The following is a 20,208-nucleotide window of genomic DNA, read 5'->3' as shown; positions in this document are numbered from 1 at the left end:
ACGTTGCAGACGTCAATCACAATACAATTTGTGCCAGAGGGTCCAAGGGTACAGAATAACGAAAGGCATCGGACGTGTGCAAGTTCGGGGCTGGTGAAGGACGGTCTTACAGAGCAGAAGGTGCGAGGCCGGCGACTTGTGCTGCCGACTCAGCGTCGGTGCAAGTGCCAGGCGCAGCATGGTTTGCTTTATCGCTACGTAGATCCTGGATCGGCTGTACAGCAGACCGAGGCGTGCCTGGAGCCAGACCTGATCCGGAACTACCGTGAGGACGTTGTGAGATTCCACTGGACTGGGCACGACGTGCTCCGCTATTGGGTGAAGCACTGACGCCAGACCTATGTGCGAAATTGGCATCTGCGCTTGCAGCGAAGCTCGATCCACCGAATCCAAGCGCAGGTGATCCACTTGGCTTGGGACTGTTTCTCGGTGGCAAGCCTCCCATTCCGACGGCCGCGCTCCCTTGCTGCGCCAGTTGTCCGCCCCCCGTCCGAGCCTGCATCTCGTAGAAATTGAAATCCTGCAACAAGCTCGTCTTGGCACTGTACTCGGCCATGATCCTCAACACCTCCCTTCCCGCTTCAGGAGTCAACTCCTGTGTGTCGCGTGACTGCGTCACTGGCTTGCATTCCGGCGTGTTGGTCAGACGAATGTGTCGGAGCTGATTGTTGGGCAGATCTTTGACGTAAATCCATCGTACTTTGAACGTCCCCTTCCACTTGCCGTCCTGCGCCCACACATTGCTCGAGGTGGCGTAGTCCAGGGGTGTGAGCATTTGAGCCATACCGCAAAAGTGTCCCGAAGCGTTGACCGAGTAGAACAGATAGATCGGGCTGTTATGTGCACTTTCCCGGAACGCTTTATCAAGACGTTGATTGCCCTTGTCGGTGGAAGCCCAGATCTCGTACTTGAGCGACTTGTGCACGTCATCCTCGGTATAGGATTTGATAACAAAGAAGCGTGCATTGACAGGAGCGAGGTTAAATGTAGCTGGTGCCGGATTGTACCCTTTCTGAAGCGCCAAGTACGTGGGATCGACTGGCGTGGGGGGTGTGATAGCTTCGGTGTCTGCGCTTGCGAAAACACCTGCGGGCGATGGTCGCGGTGACTGGGCCAGTGCATGCATCGGCGCCCGAAACGGAGGTGGAGATTGCTGCATGGCAAATGGCTGGCCTCGCGATGCAAGGTTGCCCACCGGGCCCATGGGTGGAGAGCTTGGCATTGGACCGCCTCGCAACTGCTGGCCAATGGATTGCATGGGACCCGTAAGATCAATTGGCTGCATACCAAAGAGGTGCGGCTCCTGCAGCCCGCCCGCGTTGCTGCGCGCTCCGAGCTGAGCCTGCAAGATAGCATTGCGCTGCTGTTCCTGAGCTAGAGCCATGCTTAGCGCTATCACACTCGGATCCATGGCTCCTGCCGCGTAAGGACCAACTTGTGTTTGGTGCGACCAAGCTTGCGAATCGGAACCAGCACCTCTCGAGGCATGACCAGCATCAAGCCTGCCGACGATCTTGTCTTTGTCTAGCCAGTTACCAGCAGGTGCTGCAGTAAAAGGGCCATATTGTTGGGACGAGTCAGCATCAAGGCTGGATGCAAGGGGCGCGGCGGGGTCGTTCGACGGATTTCGAGCGTGGGCATGACCGATGGGCGGCACGTAGGCGGCAGCTGAGAAGGGACCGGAGGCGCCGTCAGCGCGCTGGCCACGCTGCAATGCATCTCGATTAGTCACGAGCTGAGGCAGCTTTCTACCTTCCAGAGGACGAGTAACAATGGTGCTTTCACTTTGCGTCGATGAATCGGGAGGCGTCGAGTGGCTTGTCGATGTCGCCAGCGCCCGTGAAGCTTGAGTGCTATCTCCGGCCAGTGCAGAAGAGCCAGAGATCTCGAGGCATGACAGATGCGCTGTCACGTCGGTCAAAGGAGATGAAGAACCGTCCATCGTGGAGGGCACCCGGGAGTGGGAAGGCTCGAGATTCTGCGATGGAAAGGAAGCCGCAAAGCGCGATGGCGAACCGATCGGATCCTGTGTCGGTTGATGCCAGGGCACCTTGGAGTAGCTTGATGGCATCACGGGGCTGCTAGCGGCAGAGAGACTGATAGTGTGACGCACTGGGCTGAAAGCAGCATCGGTTCGGGACGAGTAAGGAGACATGGTTGGATCGGCTGTGTCACCTGCGTTATACTGGCGAAGAAGGTCGCTGGAGCGAGCCGCAAGCCGTTGAGCTGCTGAGCGCCCGGCGTGGTGATTGAGCGATTGATGACGACGTACGAGATTCGCCGAGCCCGGTAGAGCTTGCGTGTCGGTTTGTGCAGACTGATCGAAGGTGTCGACGCTGCCGTTGCTGCGATCAAGGTGATGTGCATCCAGGAAGGGGTCAGGTCGAGAGATGGGCGATGTCGGTAGGGATGAATCGGTCGGCGCACCAATCTGCCCTTGCGGAAAGAGCGAAGAAGACCATGGGTGATCATGCTGAAGCGACAGGCTATTTAAAGCATGCGGATCCTGTTGATGCTCATCGCCGAGAGCATTGCTAGAGTGGATGAGCTTTTCCCAGTCATGTTCGTCGAGATCAGAACCTCCGGTGATGGCGGAAAGGCTGTTAAACAAGCTTGTTCGGCCCTGCGTGGCGTTACTAGACAAGTTCGATACAACCTTGGTCGAGTGACGGCTTGGCAGCGACAGGTTTCGGGAAACACTCGATCTTGAGTATAGAGCTTGCAGCGGTGTGAGCGACGCTACAAAGTCTCCTGCTGTGTCGGATTTTGTCGATGGCGAAGCAAGCAGGTCGAGCGAAGCATCGTCGTTGAAGGAAGGAGAGCTATGAATTACATGGGATCGATTTTCATCGCCGTCTGAAGGGTTCTGGGACACTGAAGGCCCTGATGCAGCGCGGTCAGCGAGCGTGGGAGTGGGAGCTAGATCCTCTGGCTGCTCAAAGTGCTTTTCCAATCGAGGTTTACCATGATGTCGAGCACCGTGGATGGTGTGATTACGACGAACACCGGCGCCTGATGAAGGAGCCGGCGGCGGACTGAGCATTCCACCTGAGACAGTACCCCATCTGTTTGTAGCTGTAGGGCCAGTAGGATCATCTTCGGATGAAGATCCACGCAGCAGAGGAGGTGTGACAGACATTTTGGCCGTGACTGAGCCTTTGGTAGGTAGAGCGAATCGGATGGTTGGAAGGAAGAGGGCGAGTTTGATAACGGTGACGGCCGAGACGGAGACGGCGCAGCTGAATGAGTGAGAAGCAAACGGTGGTGGGAACAAAGGTCGGATGATCCGATTGAGCGCCAAGTAAATATTTGCTGATGTCAGGTGACTAGACCGAAGGCTATCCTGAGTCTTGGGGAAAGATCAAGTCAAGTTCGACCAAGAGTGATTGGACCTAGAGCGGAAGATCAAGAATTTGAGCATTTATGGAAACCATGGCATGCGATGGAGCCATCAGAGATCGATTGGGATGAACGACCGTGGGAATATAGGTGCCAGGTAGCGATGTGAGGAAGCCCGGCAGCTGAGCTGCGATGCGTTGGAATGAAGCTTGAAGTGAAAATGAACGCCAGATGAGGCGTGCTGCAGACGTAGAAATTGATACAAAGCTGGATCGCCAGCTCGAGGTCCTGTGGTTGATACGAGAAGTAGTCTGTATATCTTCGTGAGGAACCTCTGGGGGCAAAGAATGCTGGAGATGGGGACAAACACCGAATGACTGGCTCTGGATCGGGTTGTTTTGGTGTCCCGCAATTTCCGTGTCAGCACCAAAGTGATCAAGGGTGTGGTCTGCCAGCTAGACTATGCTTTCGATTGTCGTTGATGAATGTTCTGAGTCGAGGATCAGCCACAAGCCAGATTGAATTGATCTGGATGCAAGAGGTGCAAGTAGGGACGAGAAGCAGCAAGATATGAGCCAAAAGACGGATGTTCACGCTTGCTGAAGCCGATCAGATCACGGGTGAGTGAGAAATCGACATATTCACGATTCAGATTCAACGCAGGCAGACGTGAAGAAAACCAAAAAGGGTCCAAGCGTCGAGAACTCTCACGTCCACCGCCATATTTCACTCACCTCCAAGAAGCAGCCCAGCCCAAGCCCACAGCCACGCCCACAGCCACTCTGTGACTGTTACACATGTGTTCGGAGTTTGCGGTCGCTCGTTCTGGAAAAAGTCTTCATTTACGGATATAGGGAACAGCATGGAAAAGTGCATGTGCAGCCTAAGGAAGCGTATTTTCAGATTGAATTTTAACTAAGTTACCTCTGATGTCGTTGGGCTATGCTATGCATTCGTGATTGGCAAGCGCCGTGGGCTCTGTCCGAGTTAATCGTGAATTTACGTTCGATGTGTCGGAGGAGAAAAGGAAAAATGACAAATCGTGAATGCCGTTGTACTCTCACGACTGTACAATCGTGAATTAATATCGTGAATACTTTAAGGATCGGGAGAACGAAAATCGATCTGTGGCGAAAAAATCTCATGTATACGTGATATATACTCACTAAACTCATGATGGTTCAGTGGCACATTCTTTCGCCTCTGCGGGGTGTGTGTGTGCGTGTGGTTACAAGGAGGTTCGATCATGATAATTAAATGCTTATGCTGAGGAGAGATTCCTACCGAAACGATGCCAGGTCTAATCTGCCACGTGTAACTTTTGCTGTGGCCCAAGGTGGTATCAAAAGCAATTGCAGGCTTCAAGGCTTTACTACTGCTCCTGCTTCTCGGGATCCTTCTTGGCTGCCATCTCCTTCTTGGCCTGGCTGAGTCCGTTTCGGCCAAAGGCGCTCGTGGTGTTAAGACTGTCCTCGGGAAGCTTGCCTTCCTTCTCGAGCGCTGAGCGCACTTTGAGATCCATGGCGGGCGCAAACTTGCTCCAGCTGCGGATTTTGCTTCCATAGACGTAGAAGATGTACGGGAATGGCGTCAAGACCAATGCCACAAAGCCGAGCAGCGAAGAAGCCCAATTTGCGCCCAATCCCAGATACATGCTCCGCACGAACAGCGGGAAAGCTGCACCAACAGCCGATCGAACAATGGTGTTGGCAGCCAGTGCAGATGCCGCATAGACCGTGTAGCAATCTACGATGTAAGCAAGCAAAGAAATAAAGACGAGCGTGAAGCTGATTCCAATCGGAATCAGTGCCAGTGCTGGCACGTACCAAGGCACTGATGCATACTCTCCCGTCCAGCCGAACCAAAAGGCACCCGCTACCAGGACGGGACCGGCGATCATTGATCCCCACAGCCTCTCCTCTGGAGGCGGCAAGTTATGCCAGAACGGTGTGAGCGACTTGTATCGAAGAGACATGAACACGTTGATGATACCGCCAATGGTCGTACCCAAGCCGACCGCAATGAAAATCAGGCCCGACTCGCCCAGGTTGAAGCCTCGCTTCATCTCAAAGATGATAGGGACCGCCTCAAAGAGGCCGTAGAGGATACCGTAGACAATCGAGAGGTAGATTGTGATGAGTACCAAGATGGGTTCCTGTGTCAAGATTTGGAAAGGCCTGAGCAACGTTCGATGGGCGATGCCGCCGATAGACCAATCGCTCTTTTCGTGGGGCGCATAGAGGTTTTTGTTGGCTTCCGGATCGAGTTTGCGGAGTCGCTTTGCTTTTCGCATGAGCAGAACCGGCGCAAAGGTCTCAGGTAAAAAGATGATGAGAACGAGCCAGCAAACCGCAGCAAAAATGATCATGACCCAAAACACCCATCGCCATCCAAGATAAGATTGAGTGACGAATCCGCCAATGATGGGACCAAACACGGGGCCGATAAAGACGGCGCACGAGAAGAGGCTCATGGCAAAGCCGCGTCCAATAGGATCCCACATGTCGGCGATGATGCCTCCACAGATGGTCAGAGGTGCGGCTGCACAGACCCCACTGATGAAGCGAGTTACGAAGAGCGTCTCGACATTCTTTGCTAGCGCCTGTCCGAGGATGAAGAGCGTGTACATGAGCATGGCGATGCTAAGTACGACCTTTCGGCCCACGAGCTCGGATGCCGTGGACCAAAGAATGGGGCCCAAGCAGTAGCCGGCAAGGAAGATCGAAGTGATGAGCGTTGCTGTGACAGTGCCAATCTGGAATTCTTGTGTCAATTGTTGAGTAGCAGCTGAGGGAGCGGAAGAGGCAAAGGTGACGTTGACAGTGAGCATCGAAGCAAGCACGGTGAGCGCCCACTTCTTCCTTTGCGACCAATTTTGCGGATTTTCAGGATCCTTTGGTCCGTCCCACTCTACCTGATTTGGATCTTGAGATTCGTCTGGGTTACCTCGGGGTCGACCTTGCTCGGAATCACGGTTGTCATCTTCACCATTATGGTCGCTTTGCTGATTCTTTGATTTGGTCTGCGTGGGAGAAGAAGGTACGCATGTACCGCTGTCGCTGTCGTCCGAGATGCTAACAGGCTCGAAGGCGCGATCTTCAGGGTCGCGGGGATCCGAGCCGCCGTACCGTGCTGTCCTGCGAAAGATGGTTTCAGCTTCGCGATCAAGCTCTGCAGAAGTGGGCCTTGCGAGATTCGTTTCCGTGCTGGACGTTTGAGGTGGTGCTGTCGGCGTGCCTTTTGGTGTCTGCCCCATGAAGCGCTTGCTTGCCTCATGGAGCCATCCATGCTTGGGTGTGTGCAGGCTGCGCTTATGCTTGGGAGCATTCTGGTCTTGGTTGTCGACATCCACAGCTGGCGGAGTGTGCTGCGACATAGTTGTGAGAACCTAGTTGCGATTTGAGGTACAGCTTGATGGGCTCGCAAGACAAGACAGATGTGAGTTATTGATATAGTGGTAGCAGTATGGGACAATACGCGTTGGAATCGAGTTGACTCGTAGCGGCAGCCTTCGGTGTCAAGGTGCTCCGCTACCAGATGAAAACGATGACTATTGTTCATAACCCCTACGTCAGAGGAGACAGTTTGCTGCAGGGTAATTGAGAACAAGAGACAAAGGCGACCCAAACTCTCGATGCTCTTGGCGAATTTTTCTCGAGGAAGACAATCAAGAATACGAAGCCCTTCTCAACAGTAAGGAGGAAGTTGCAGCTATGGGTCAACCCAGAAGGCTTACTCAGGATGTTGTTTTCGAGGGGGTCATGAATTCGTGGAAGCCGTTGGGTTGGTCTGCATAGCCGCTGCAGCCCGCGTCATCGCTACAACGGGCGGCGTGGAGCGGCGTTCATCTTACACATTCGCCATTGTCAGCGAGACCTTGCGACATTCATTCTGACAACTTGAGCAGTCATTTCCAGTTTTCTGGTAAAATTTGTGAGAGTCAGAAGGGGCTTGAAGAGCGGATGAGCAGGTCAGATCTGACTATACTGACAACCACGAATGCAGCGTGGTCTCGGGTCTTATCAAGTAAGCAACCACGGCAGATCGATGTATCTGAGGCCTGAAGGCAGTCAGTCTCAAAGGCGCTGTATGACAGCGGAGGCGGCGCAGATGAGCTTGGTTGGTGCATGAAATCTATTCGTGATTTTATTCTTCATTTACGAGCCCTGCGTCATATTAAATAATAAGCTAATCATGGGTTTTTTCACGATTGGGGTGCCGTCGCATCGAAAATCTTGAATCACAATCGTGAATTCGCCAAATCCCCTCACGTCTCAGGTCTTCTGACGCGCAATCAATTCGACTTCAGCCTGCAGCCACTTTCATCTTCCGTGTGAAGGCTTCCAGAATCGATCCAGCAACTTGAGAGTTGTAGCCGCTGATACAGGAGCGCCTGGCAAGCTCAGAAAGACGACAAAATCCAAGATTGACAAAGGTCTTGAGATTAAACCCAATAGTGAAGCTGCTTCAGTCGTGGGACCCGGGCACGTACGGCGTTCAGCCTAAGGCAAAACTAACTAGTAGAGCTTTTATGAATTGACAGCGCCTCGTGAGGTTGCAGGATATGCTGGAGTGTCACAGTACTAAATGATGTATCGGCCGGTAACTACTCGACCGCGTTTTGCCAAACATAGATCTTACGCGACCTTCTTCGCTAAGTTAGACAATTTGCACCTTGACGCGGCCTAAATTTGAAGAAGCTGTGGAGGCGAGACGCGAGGATCGACGTCATTCTGGTGACTCTATTGAGGGCTCGTGGCTGGCCAAGCACAAACGAGTATTTGCCCTTTTTTCAGCCATAAAACGCACACCGAATTTCGTGATTGGATCAGGCCGTGCGCATGTTCGCTGCAGAAATCACGGTCGTGAATCACGAATCGCGAATATTGCACCGCACGTGTACGATTGCGACATTTGCTTATCACAAGTTCGCCAGGCTCCCCAGCACGACCCGCTTTACTCGGACGTTGCAGGTCAGCCTCAGTGGCTGCAACGTCCGCGGAGCCAACCCACTGAGTGACCTTTCACAACGGCAAGACCCCCGGGCGGAAAACTTGAGTTTTGGATGTCTTGAGCGGCAAGGGACTCGTATGGCAAAGGCACCTAGCTGGTGGTCGAATGGATTCAGAGCTTGCATTTCTGATTGAAGACATTGGCTTCCGCCGGCATTCGGTAGTTGGTGTCAAGTTTGGAGCAAGTAAGGATTTCATAAGCGCGACTTGGCCTCGTATGCCAGTGTCCCGCTCAAGTTTTCCCGTCACTACTGCGATGTTTTCACCATCAAGTGACAATACAAACAAATGCCTTGGACTCTACGTCAAGTCGGCTGTGCGACCGAGGCTCGAGCTTCGTGGATGCCCCGCTGTAGATGTCGTCAATCTTGCGGGTGTGAGCAGGTGGCATCCACTTGACCCTACAAGACAGAATCATGAACGATCCTTTGGAGTTTGCCTTCCACCTCGGGTCGCTCCTGGCGATAAAGCCCGCGGCACGGAAGTGCGTGCCAATGAGGGATGACTTGACTGCAATTCGTTTTTCACGATCTGGAACGGCAAAAATCCACCAAAACATGGATGGCTCAGCTAAACGACGAGCTTAGCTGAGATTTTTGAGGGTCTGCAATGAATCGGAGTGATTTTGTCTTGCTTGTGTAAGTCAATTAAGTTATGTCGCGTTTGGGAGGTACACGCGTCCTAGCGTCGCATAGTGGAGCAGAGAGACAAGTCGCACCTGAAGCTGCGTAAGCTCGCGTCGATTCGGGGGGCCATGTTTGTGGCATTTTCGGAATTTTCACAGTGTGCAGCCAGCCAATTCATGAATTGTGAGTCCTCTCAAGTTGTGAGTCTGGTTCGGGCTTGTTGGCGCGTCGGATGGGATGGGATGTGGATGTGATACTCACGACTCATGCCTTGGTGGACGTGAGTGGGCGGCGCCAAGAAGAAGCCGTGCACCGCTATATTTTCGGAAGGAAAGTTCATGTTCTGATGTGATTTTTGGCACCGCCCTTATCGAGCGGAGATCAGATGAGGTTTTTGTGCGACGAGTTTAGCCATGAGCTATCCAAAAGTGCTAAAGCCAGCTCGCCGATATCCCGCTGTCGATCCTCAATGTGGATTCAGCAACAGCAACGGATGAGCAAGAGCCGTCCATACACAATGCAAGCTGAACGCCGCCTTGTGCTCATTTTACTCTATCCGTTGCCGGCGTTTCATAGTGCCAGCATTCAGTGAGTGTCCGTGGAGGTGAACCTACAATTACGCTTTGACGATGTTACCAAAATCTTGGCTGAGCTGGACCTCGATTAGCTACTTCTCCGTCCACATACATCCATCTCAGACATCCACCACGATCCCAGTTCCCTTCCTTCATTCGGGCTACGTCTTCCTCAAATAGTTATCTTCTTATCAGTGTATGTATACGACTCTGCCATCGTTGCACCCACGTCCAGCAGCAGCTCGAGGCTCGGACACCACCCCTCAACCGACTCTCGGTATTGGAACTCTGGTTCATTCCTGCACCTCACTGCATCCAGAGTCTCGACGCTCCTATCCTTTACTTCGACAAGCTACTATCTTGGACCCTCCAACCCCTCTTTGTCCGGCCCGTCCGTTTCGCGGCAGGTTCGCAAGACGCTCGCATTAGCGCAACCACCCTCAGACCAGACTCCTCCTGAAATTGACAGTTTCAACACCAAAGCGCAGTAAAGCCGTACGTAGTCATATCAAGATACAATTATATCATGTTGCAAGTTAGGAACGACTACTTCGGTTCGGATTCGCCGCTTAGCGGTCCTTCTAGCGGCGAAGCAAGCCCCTCCACGTCGGCCATGCTGAGTCCAGGATCAAGCTCCGTGGCCACTTCACAGCTCTCGCTGCTCGCACTCAGCTCGGAAAGAAATTCGCCTTCCACATCCGCCTGCACGTCGGTCAGCGACCTGTCGTCAGAAGCTGACAAACTCTCTCTCTCGGATCCAAAAACCGGCCGAACCACCGAAATCGCTCATTTCACTCAAGCTAACGTCCGCGCTAGTGCCGTCGAGGAGCCTGAATCCACCACTGAAGACAGCGAGGCAGCAGCTGTAGAGGCAGAGAATCGCCGAGTTGAGGAGGAGCTCGACTCTGCCCTGGCGTTCGGGACCCAAATCGTGCAGCGGGAAGCTCGCGCGCTGGCCATGGCAGCCAGGCGTCTCTCGAAGCATTCTGTGCAGCAGGACGGTTTCCGTCAAGCTGTTCGTCTCGTGATGCGTGCTACTACTGGAGAGCGAGGCGGCAAAGTCGTATTGACCGGTGTCGGGAAGAGTGGTATCATCGCTAAGAAGCTTTCGGCCACTTTCCTCTCGCTGGGTACACCCTCCATGTTTCTCCACCCTACGGAAGCATTGCATGGCGATCTTGGACTACTGACGCCACACCGCGATGTGGTCATTGCTCTCTCTCATTCAGGCTCATCACCAGAGATCTTGACGTTGGTACCGCACCTCAACGCTCGCAGATGTCCCATTATCGCATTGGTTGGCAAACGCGACAGCGCGCTCGTCAAAGCATCGGACGCTTGGATCGACTGCGCAACCGGCAAGGACGACCTTGATACAGAAGACGAAGAGGATGCAGAGCAGGCGGTGGCGTCAGACCGCAGCGGCAACGTGGAAGTTGGAAGCAATTCTGCTGACGGTCAGCTCGCCCGTCGAAGCGCGAGCGAGCCTGCCGCTCGTGCCGCTGCTCATCAGTCGCAATTTATGCCCGAGGCTCGCCGAGGTACTGTACCTCAGTGTGACTCATGCGATTGCGGCAAGCAGATGTCCAGATTAAAGGCAAGACGGAACAAGGCACCGCAACCCAACACCGACGAAGCATGGGACGACGTTCCTGCGCCCAGCAGCAGTACTACAGTCGCTTTGGCGATGGGCGATGCGCTCGCCTTCTCAGTCACGCGTGCTAAAGGCTTGGGCAGAGATATGTTTGCTTTTAATCACCCAGGGGGCAAGCTCGGCGCTGATTTCCGCCTACAGGGTCAGTCAGCGCCTTTGCAGAGCTACGACCCGAAAGGTACCGAGAGTGCAGTTGCTACCCCGATCGCAGCCTGATCATCCCGCAATAGATGCCCGATACGATCCCGATCCAGCTTGTGTTCACCGTTCATGTCTCGACCTTCGACCTTCAATCTCGAGTAGTCAAGATCGGATTCCTTCAGATGTAGTACCAAGCCTTCATAGACAGTCGTTGCTAGTCACGAGTTGTTGCGTACTGAGTTTGTGCATCAAGTTAGACGTGAATTCCGATGATCCAACAATAAGCTAAGAAGATCATTGAACGGAAAGCTAGACGTTCACCATCTCATCGCCTGTATCGGCACGGGCCTCTTCTACGCCGAGCATAGCGAGAATCGCACGTCCAAGTTTGAGCCCATCGTGAGGTTTTTTGGCATTGATCAGCGAGCGTTCCCTAAGCTCGCCAGTGACGATGCCCATCTCGGTACGGACCTCGATGATGTTCTCGACAATCTCGCGGTCGAACTCGGGGTGTCCCTGGAATGTCAGCACATGGAGAGAGCGCAAGGGATGCGGGCCGGACGAAGCGGTTTCAGAGTCTTCAATGTCAAACGCCATGTAAGCGGACGTCTGTGCGGCTGAAGCGAGTGGCGGTGCTTCTGTTGGGTATTTGAGAATGAGCGATTGGATGGGCGAGACTTGAGTCGATGCCAGGTTTTCAAATCTCTCGCCACCAAAGTCGGGTGGAAGATCTACGACATGGTCTTTGTGAACTTGCTGGATGGCCATGTGGTCGCCGTCGGAAGGGTCGTTGTAGCCAAGCAGCTCGCGTCCATGTTCAGTGAGCGTGCACGAGGTAGTACCCAGCTCCCAACCTTTGGGATTGGACGTCACTACGCCGTCGAAAGCACGCGCAAGAATTTGATGACCGTAGCAGATACCGATGAGACGAACCAAAGGGTGGTTCTCGGCCGTCGACCGCAAGAAGGCTGCCAACTTCTTTGTCCACTCCAAATCAAGGTACGCTGACGAGGCGCTACCGGTGATCATCACGGCATCCCACAGCCCATCACCGAGCTGTCCTTCATCTGGATACTCCATCTTCTTGACGACATCGTAGCATCTAATATGCAGCTCGACCGGTGGCTGCCATGAATGGCGCTTGATCGTGTTCAGCGACTCCTGAAGGAAGCGTGGATAGATCTTGGTGTAATCACCTCGAACTGCTACAACTGGCGGAGGCGGCGTGTCCGCCACCAGCAGCGCGATAGACACGATTTTCTTCTTTCGTTGCTGTTCCTGTGCCATGCTGATAATTTGTTGGATAGCGGTGGAGCGATGGAGCGATGGTAAGATGACCACCAAAAGGCTGCATTCGTGATTGACGCTGACGTGCATGTTTCGCGGAGTCCCTTATCTCTGCTCTTTCTCAAGCGACGAAATTAGCCGCGGGCCGCTTTTCTGTTTCTTCTCTATCTTTCTAAAATGGCCGCTCTAATTACCGCGCTTCGGCATCTGGGGCTGACCTGCGTAAGGTTCATTCACGATTACACACGCTCAAACCCAGCGATCTTAAGTACTCTGGCAAATGGCGTTGATTCTATGAGGTGAAATACTAATTGGCGGGAAACGTATCGTCAAAGCATCGGGTGGACAAGTACTTCAGTTCAACCATCCCGTGTGGAAAAAAGCGAAGATAAGGTAGAAGCATTTGGGTTGAGGCAAGCCTTTGACAGAGGCGCTGACCAGGTATCAATCGAAGCCGGTATGAGGACGAATCGGTTTGAAAGAGACTATCACACTGTGGGTCGCACTACGTCGAGGCGGAAGCGGCAGCACCCGTGGATGGCGTGGTGGCAGTGCTGGTTCTCTTGTCCTTCTTGCCCTTCTTCTTGTTCTTGCCTGCTGCTTCGGCAACAAGTCGCTCAAGCTCACGTCGCTCGTCGTCGCTCTCGTCTGGCTGCACCGACTTGTAGATCATACCTAGGAAGAGGATGGCCTGGGCTCGGTTGAAGAGCACCTTGTCGTTGACCCCCTTCTCATTGAGCACCTTATCGCAAACTTGTCTGAGGATGCCAGAGATCTCGAAGCGAGTGCCTCTCCACGTGGCGAGGAGCATCTTGCCGCTCATGTCCTGCTCGAGCGCACGAAGTTCGTCCTCGGGGATCTCTCCCTTTTCCTGGCGGCGCGCGAGCTCGTCCATAGACGCCTTAACGTTGAGTGCGGAGCCGAGCATGCCCCAGGTCTCCTTGACGACAGCACCGCGCTCCTTCATGCGGCTCATGAAGCCGCCAAAGCCAAGCATGCTGTGCTTTTTGGTCTTGATCCACGTGGTCGCCTTCATGACGTATATGTTACCAATGGCGTGGAGCAGCTCGACGCCAAACGATTCGAGCTTGAGATCCTCGGCCTCCTCTTTCATCTTGCGCTCAAAGATCTGCGTCTGCGAGTCATCTTTGTCGCCAGGCTTGCGTGCATCAACAAACGGACGGATGCGCTCCTTGAGCTTCTCAGCAAGATCTTCGACGCGCTTACGCTCGTTTTCCTCCTTCTCCTTTTCCAGCTCCTCGAGCTTGGCCTTCTGCTCGGGTGTCAACTTCTGTCTCTGCTTGGCATCTTCCTTCTTTTTGGCTTCGGCGATCTCTTCTGACGTCGCGCCAGCCTCGGCGGCTTTGCGTGCGGCAGCATCTCCGGCAGATGCAGCCTCCGATGGTAGGTCGGTCTTAGTGGCATCCACAGCAGCAGGAGTGTCGGTGGGGTTGGCCTTCTTATGTTCGGCCTTCATCTGCGCTTCAAGCTCTTCCTTCTCCTCCTCGGTCATCATGATCTCGGATGCCTTTCCAAAATCTTTGATCAAACTGATCTCACCGATAAGGTCCACGAAGCGTTCTCCACCGAACAGACTGCCGAACATGTCGGTAGCCTCTTTGAGTCCCACTTCGTCTGTAGGCTTCTTCTTTCCATACTTGTCGTAGTCGGCTCGGAGGTGGTTGTCGCTGAGGACACGATAAGCCTCTCCGATCATCTTAAAAGTTTCTTCATCTCCACCTTTATCTGGGTGGTTCTTGATAGCAGCTTTGCGATACGCTTTCTTGAGGTCGAGATCTGAAGCGTCACCGCGAACGCCGAGCAAGTCGTAGTATTCCATGTCGGCAATCTTGGCGCCATCACGAGAGATATCGCGTGCAGTGCTAGGCTCTGTGGGCGCAGCATCTACGGCTGCTGGTGCCGGCGTTGATGTGGAGGCCGCGTCCGCCATGATGAGACTGTTATCGGGTGTTATCGGCTTGTAAACCGTTCTTGAAGACGAGATGGGCTCTTAGACAAGCGCTGAGTCAATGCGTTCTGTTGATGTCCTGGTGAGCGTTAATCACGGGTGCTGGTCGGGTGGAGATTGTAGCGTATGTAAGGATGGTGGTAGGTGGGTCGGAGTTGACCAGGGCAAGAATCATGGTATAGGTACTTGTCAGGCTTGGCAAACTTCATTCATGAAAAGTCGGCCCGCGAGGCTCTATGCGAGGAAATCAGCATATTTTGACTGGTCAGGCTGTGCACAGCAACTTTCTGACGCTGTACAATGAAATCACGCACTACGCACACGCACGCCAGGCAAAATCGCAATCGTCAGCGTCCGGAATTCGGCTCGAATTTGAAGCATGCACAGCTAATTTATGAATGACGGCCCTTCTAACTCGAAACCAGGCATGCATATGCCTTGTTTGATTGTCTGCGCACCTCAACTAGACGAGACACACCGAAGCTAGGAGAGAGTCTGTCTGCAGGTGGAGCAATCTTTAGGTGGCTGGAGTATATATTCTCAAGGCCTTCCCGCATTCCCAGTTGTGTCTCTTTACTCTTCTGGCCTATTGTAAGTGTACCCCCTATGCTTCCCAGCGGCTCATCCCGAAGTAAGCCGTGGTTCTCAGTGTATTCTTGGTGCTGGGTTGCTCACTGCTTCTTCGTCTTCTCCCTTTCTGGCGATTCTCACCTCTCACAGGGCTTAGATCATGTGTAGTATCTGTTCTAAATAGATTGACATCTATTTTTCCTTGCTCCGGCGAGGATATAATTGTCATACACTTTTTCCTTGCGGGAGATCACCGTTCTGGTGCTTGCACCTCGGGATCTCATGGATGTCCTTGGCCCTACACTTCCGCCTTGAGACGTCCGCCGTCCTCTTTTTTCATCTCAGTTGCTTATGTAATCGTTAGTGGTATATTTGTACCCCTGTTCGTCTGTCAGAGCCACTGCAGGAACTTGACTTCAATAATCATGAAAATAGTCGCTAAAAACACGTCTGAAAACATAGGCCGCTAAATGAAGTGTCAAAAGTAGCCATCGCGCTCTGGTAGCAGGTAGCCCCACCGTGTGACCCACAAAAGCCACATTCACATTGATCTGCTCGGCAATCATTAGATACGTATAGTCAAGAGTGTCTAGTGGGCGGCGGTCACAGTCTTCTCTACTAGACCCATTGCGGAGAAACGAGCGAGCTCGGTAACAAGAGAGACAAACAAAAACACGTTTGGGGAGAGCTAGCTGCATCAGCTGGCCACCAATACTCACGACTTCTTGAGAACCGACGCGCTGTTTTGGTGGTCGCGTCTGAAATTGCCAACTCTCTCGCGCTACAAACAATCACGACTGTGACTTCAACACGCCGCCTCGAATTTCGCAAAAGACGCAGTCCGGCGAGGCGCAGTCGTTGATCTTTTCGCACACTCCGTAGGCCTCTCCTCCCACCACGTCTGGCTCCCCAATCGTATTCGATTCCACCGCATCGCTTCGACACGCCTATAAGATGTATCCGCGAAGCAACGCATCGAGCCAGTCCAGCGATCGCACGCAAGTCCGATCCGCACTGGGCTCTTTGAAGCGATCATGGTCGGGCAACCAACAGGATCTCGGCTCATCGACTCAGAGCACAGCTAGGAAATCGACGACGGGACATCAATCCAGCCAGGAGTTCTTTTTCGATTGGTCTGACTCACCGTCGCCACCACGCAGGGGCGCACAGGCGAACTCACATGGCGTTGACTCGGACAAGGAAAATGGTGCCTCTGAACCCTCGGAGAAGAGGACTAAAAGCGCTGCAGGTCCGATCCAAGCGTCATCGTCGAAAACTTCAGTGCAGCCGCAAAATGGGTTCGTATCGGCTTCCAGCATCCACCGAGGCTCCCGCCACGGAAGCGATACACATACCTATGCCGGAGATTCCCATCGTCCTTATGCCGAATCGTACTCTGGCCGTTCGTCCCACCCGTCCAGGAGCGTTGATCTCATCACGCAGTTCTCGTACGATCGACAACAAGCTCGGAGTGGACTTCCAATGAGCGCATCAGGTACCGACAGGGGCAGTGCTCCAAACTCAGCAACCGGATCCTCGAACGCGTATGCCCGCACATCATCGGCACACTCGATGTCATGGATGAAGACGGCGTCCCAGCTCAAGAACGAAAGGCGCAACGACCCCGCGGCATACCAGGCCAGCTCTCTGATCCCGTCGAGCGGCCAAGCAGACTCTCTGAACATCAACAAGAGCGTCAACAAGATCTTCCTGTCACAGGAGCAGCGCAAAGTGCTGCATATGGTAGTCGAAGAAGGCAAGAACGTCTTCTTCACTGGCTCGGCCGGTACGGGTAAATCGGTGCTGCTGAGGGAGATCATCAAGGAGCTACGTCGCAAGCACGCCAAGCGGCCCGATTCTGTCGCCGTCACCGCATCCACGGGCATTGCTGCGTGCAACATTGGCGGTGTCACCATCCACAGCTTTGCTGGTATTGGTCTGGGCAAAGAGGCAGTTACACCGCTGCTCAACAAGGTCCGTAAGCAGCGTAAGGCGCTAGGCCGTTGGCAGCGCACACAGGTACTCATTATTGACGAGGTCTCAATGGTGGATCCGGCGCTCCTCGACAAGCTGGAGGAGATCGCGAGGCTCATTCGAAAGAAGCCAGACAAGCCCTTTGGTGGCATCCAGCTAGTGATCACGGGCGACTTTTTCCAGCTGCCGCCCGTCAACCCGGGAGGCAGCGTCACGTTTGCCTTTGACGCACAGTGCTGGGACCGAGTGGTGCAGCACAAGGTCAACTTGACCCAGGTATTCCGACAAAAGGACCAGTCGTTTGTCACCATGCTCAACGAGATGCGCTTTGGCAAGTTGTCGCAAAAGACAATCGATGCTTTCCGAAAACTAGAGAGGGTGCCCAAGTACGACAACGATATCATGCCCACCGAGCTCTTCCCAATGCGCAATGAGGTAGACAGAGCCAACGCGTCGCGTCTCATGGCGCTTCAGGCTGAGGGTCAGACCTACCGAGCGCAGGACGGCGGCACTTTGACTGGCGAGGCGCGTGATAGAATCTTGTCACACTCGATTGCAGTGCCGGTGCTTTCCCTCAAGAAAGGGGCGCAGGTGATGCTGATCAAGAATTTGGACGAAACGCTCGTCAACGGCTCAGTTGGCAAGGTGATCGACTTCATGGACGACGCGGACTACGACAAGCAGACGGGCGCATTGGAAGCTGGTGAGCAACAGAGGGAGGACCGAGACAAGGCGCCACGTATCTCGACGCGAAAATGGCCGCTGGTGCGCTTCCATCTGCCCAACGGACAGACTCGAGACTACCTCGCTCGCCCAGAGTCGTGGAAGACCGAGCTACCGAATGGCGAGGTGCAGGCGTCCAGGACGCAAGTGCCTCTCATCTTGGCTTGGGCTATGTCGATTCACAAGTCGCAAGGACAGACTCTGCCGTGCTGCAAGATTGACCTCAACCGCGTGTTTGAGAAGGGACAGGCATACGTCGCCCTATCGCGGGCCACGTCGCTCGAAGGTCTACAGGTTCTTGGGTTCCGACCGGACAAGGTGATGGCGCATCCCAGGGTCATTCAATGGAGTCAATCGCTGATCGCGCTCAGCGACTGACACTGCCCTTTCGCAAAGATGGTCCGATAGCATATACAAACAACTCTAAGCATTTCAACAACATGTTGGTACCTGCACATGACCTTGTAGCTCATCAGAATCTGCTGCAGAGCAATGCGCATCATCTAAAGCTATCGAAAGGCTTGACTGGCCCGGCGTATCGGAGCTCTTGCCGGTTTGGTACCCGGGAAAGTCAGCAAGACTGCCTAGACGAGACGTCGCAGACGATGTGAGAATTTAATGTAGGTACGAGATACAACAAGAAGCAGCGCATGCATTGAAAAAACGCCGCGAAATTGAGCGGGTGTCAACGTGACTCGGCAGAAACTTAGGGTTACTCGTGACTGCCTAGGATTTACTTGTTTTGCTGCGCAGCACGTAGCGTAGATGGAGCATAGATACGCGAGATGAGAACGAATGGCGTGCAATAGATAACCGCGCGTAAGCGAATCTTCTCGCAAAGACAAAAGCGGCCAAACTCACAGTCCGAGCGGACGGTTTCTGCTTTGTTTCTTTCCTTTCCACATCATCATCATCAACAACAAGCAGGTGATTGCAGTGAGCATCCTAGAGAAACATGCCTGTCAACGCCACCTCGAACGGCCCAGCGTCGCTGCCGACACCAGGCCTTTCTACGGCTGCGTTGCACGCCGATCATCCCGATCATCTGATGGATGCCAACTATGCGCTCGCGCCTTCGATGAGCCTGTCGACCACGTTTCGATCTCCTCACCCCGAGTCTGCGCACGCGAAATTGCTCGACGATGTAGGCAAGGGTGAAGCCGAGTTTGACATGCAGGACCCCGAGTTCCACATCTACTCGCGTTACTCTCAGTCGACCAACATTCGTTGCGAAAAGGTGCTCTCGCAGATCATGAAGGCCAATGCTCTGACGTACAGTTGCGGTCTCTCTGCTGCACACGCTGCCGTTCTGCACTATGCGCCCTCGGTGATTGCCATTAGGCGAGGATATCATGGTGTGCATGTTTCGATTCAGCTCTATTGCCGTGGCCGCAACGTCAAGCTCATCGACCTCGACGACGACTACGCTGCAGCCGTTGCTGGAGCGAGCAGTAACAGCAGCAGCAGCAGCAGCAGCAGCAGCAGCGAAGAAGCTTCCGGAAAGCAAGCCGCAGTGCAGCGAGGTGGACTGCTTGTCTGGGTCGAGACTCCGCTCAACCCTTCTGGTGAGGCAAGAGATCTGGCTAAGTACGTGTCCAAGGCCAAAGCAGTCCCCGGGGCTCACGTTATCGTCGACTCGACGTTTGCTCCGCCGCCTCTGCAGGACCCGTTCGAGCAGGGCGCCGACATGGTCATGCATTCAGGCACCAAGTACTTTGGCGGACATTCCGACTTGCTGTGCGGTGTTTTGGCGGTCAAAGATAAGAAGGAGTGGGACAGTCTATGGACGGACCGAACCTACTTTGGCGCCAACTTGGGCAGCATGGAGGCGTATCTGCTGTTGCGTTCGCTCCGAACGTTGACGGTGAGGGTGCAGAAGCAGTCGAAGACAGCTACGCTGCTGGCGGCGTGGCTGCACACGCTGAGCGGATCAGGCGGCGCAGTTGCAGCAGAGGACAAAGCGTTCGCAGACGGCAAGATCATCGCACGCACGTACCACTCTTCCCTGCAGCCGCGCACTGACCTCGACGATGTGGTCACCAAAGGCGCTACACCCGAAGACCCCACCTTCGACCCATCCCACCAGATGCCAGGTGGCCACGCCCCTACCTTTGCCTTCCGAACGGTCAAGCCCGAGTACGCCACCTTCATCCCGCACCTTACCACCTACTTTACTCCAGCTACCTCGCTCGGTGGAGTCGAGAGTCTCCTCGAGCACCGCATCAAGTCGGATCCCACCGAAGACCCGAGGATCGTTCGCGTCTCGGTTGGTCTGGAAGAGTTTGAAGACCTCCGCGCTGATCTGAGGGCTGCCTTTAAGCGTGTCCTGGAGCGCAAC

General features: G+C 54.0%; 8 protein-coding genes across 8 annotated transcripts; 4 read left to right on the top strand and 4 right to left on the bottom strand.

Annotated features, from left to right (window-relative positions):
• Positions 1 to 106: 106 nt before the first annotated feature.
• Positions 107 to 3,139, bottom strand: UMAG_02724 (mRNA-binding phosphate metabolism regulator; the record flags this gene model as incomplete). Its single annotated transcript, XM_011390790.1, has 1 exon — positions 107 to 3,139. One exon carries the CDS (start codon positions 3,137 to 3,139, stop codon positions 107 to 109), a length of 3,033 nt encoding a protein of 1,010 aa, XP_011389092.1.
• A 1,572-nt stretch (positions 3,140 to 4,711) lies between these two features.
• UMAG_02723 (putative mfs-multidrug-resistance transporter) lies at positions 4,712 to 6,595 on the bottom strand (the record flags this gene model as incomplete). The annotated part of the gene is made up of 1 exon (XM_011390789.1): positions 4,712 to 6,595. The coding sequence occupies one exon, from the start codon at positions 6,593 to 6,595 to the stop codon at positions 4,712 to 4,714; it is 1,884 nt and encodes a 627-aa protein (XP_011389091.1).
• Positions 6,596 to 8,457: 1,862 nt separating this feature from the next.
• On the top strand, positions 8,458 to 8,856 carry UMAG_02722 (uncharacterized protein; the record flags this gene model as incomplete). The annotated part of the gene is made up of 1 exon (XM_011390788.1): positions 8,458 to 8,856. The coding sequence occupies one exon, from the start codon at positions 8,458 to 8,460 to the stop codon at positions 8,854 to 8,856; it is 399 nt and encodes a 132-aa protein (XP_011389090.1).
• Positions 8,857 to 10,078: 1,222 nt separating this feature from the next.
• On the top strand, positions 10,079 to 11,422 carry UMAG_02721 (uncharacterized protein; the record flags this gene model as incomplete). The annotated part of the gene is made up of 1 exon (XM_011390787.1): positions 10,079 to 11,422. One exon carries the CDS (start codon positions 10,079 to 10,081, stop codon positions 11,420 to 11,422), a length of 1,344 nt encoding a protein of 447 aa, XP_011389089.1.
• Positions 11,423 to 11,656: 234 nt separating this feature from the next.
• On the bottom strand, positions 11,657 to 12,634 carry UMAG_02720 (uncharacterized protein; the record flags this gene model as incomplete). Its single annotated transcript, XM_011390786.1, has 1 exon — positions 11,657 to 12,634. One exon carries the CDS (start codon positions 12,632 to 12,634, stop codon positions 11,657 to 11,659), a length of 978 nt encoding a protein of 325 aa, XP_011389088.1.
• Positions 12,635 to 13,139: 505 nt separating this feature from the next.
• Positions 13,140 to 14,585, bottom strand: UMAG_02719 (uncharacterized protein; the record flags this gene model as incomplete). Its single annotated transcript, XM_011390785.1, has 1 exon — positions 13,140 to 14,585. The coding sequence occupies one exon, from the start codon at positions 14,583 to 14,585 to the stop codon at positions 13,140 to 13,142; it is 1,446 nt and encodes a 481-aa protein (XP_011389087.1).
• Positions 14,586 to 16,127: 1,542 nt separating this feature from the next.
• UMAG_02718 (uncharacterized protein) lies at positions 16,128 to 18,248 on the top strand (the record flags this gene model as incomplete). Its single annotated transcript, XM_011390784.1, has 1 exon — positions 16,128 to 18,248. One exon carries the CDS (start codon positions 16,128 to 16,130, stop codon positions 18,246 to 18,248), a length of 2,121 nt encoding a protein of 706 aa, XP_011389086.1.
• A 577-nt stretch (positions 18,249 to 18,825) lies between these two features.
• On the top strand, positions 18,826 to 20,208 carry UMAG_11720 (uncharacterized protein; the record flags this gene model as incomplete). Its single annotated transcript, XM_011390929.1, has 1 exon — positions 18,826 to 20,208. A coding segment is annotated over one exon (1,383 nt), but the record flags the coding sequence as incomplete, so codon positions are not given.

The sequence above is a fragment of the Mycosarcoma maydis genome, chromosome 6, assembly GCF_000328475.2.
Source record: "Mycosarcoma maydis chromosome 6, whole genome shotgun sequence".
NCBI lineage: Eukaryota > Fungi > Basidiomycota > Ustilaginomycetes > Ustilaginales > Mycosarcoma > Mycosarcoma maydis.
Note: the sequence above shows the minus strand (reverse complement) of the source record. Positions and strands in the feature narration are given on the sequence as shown.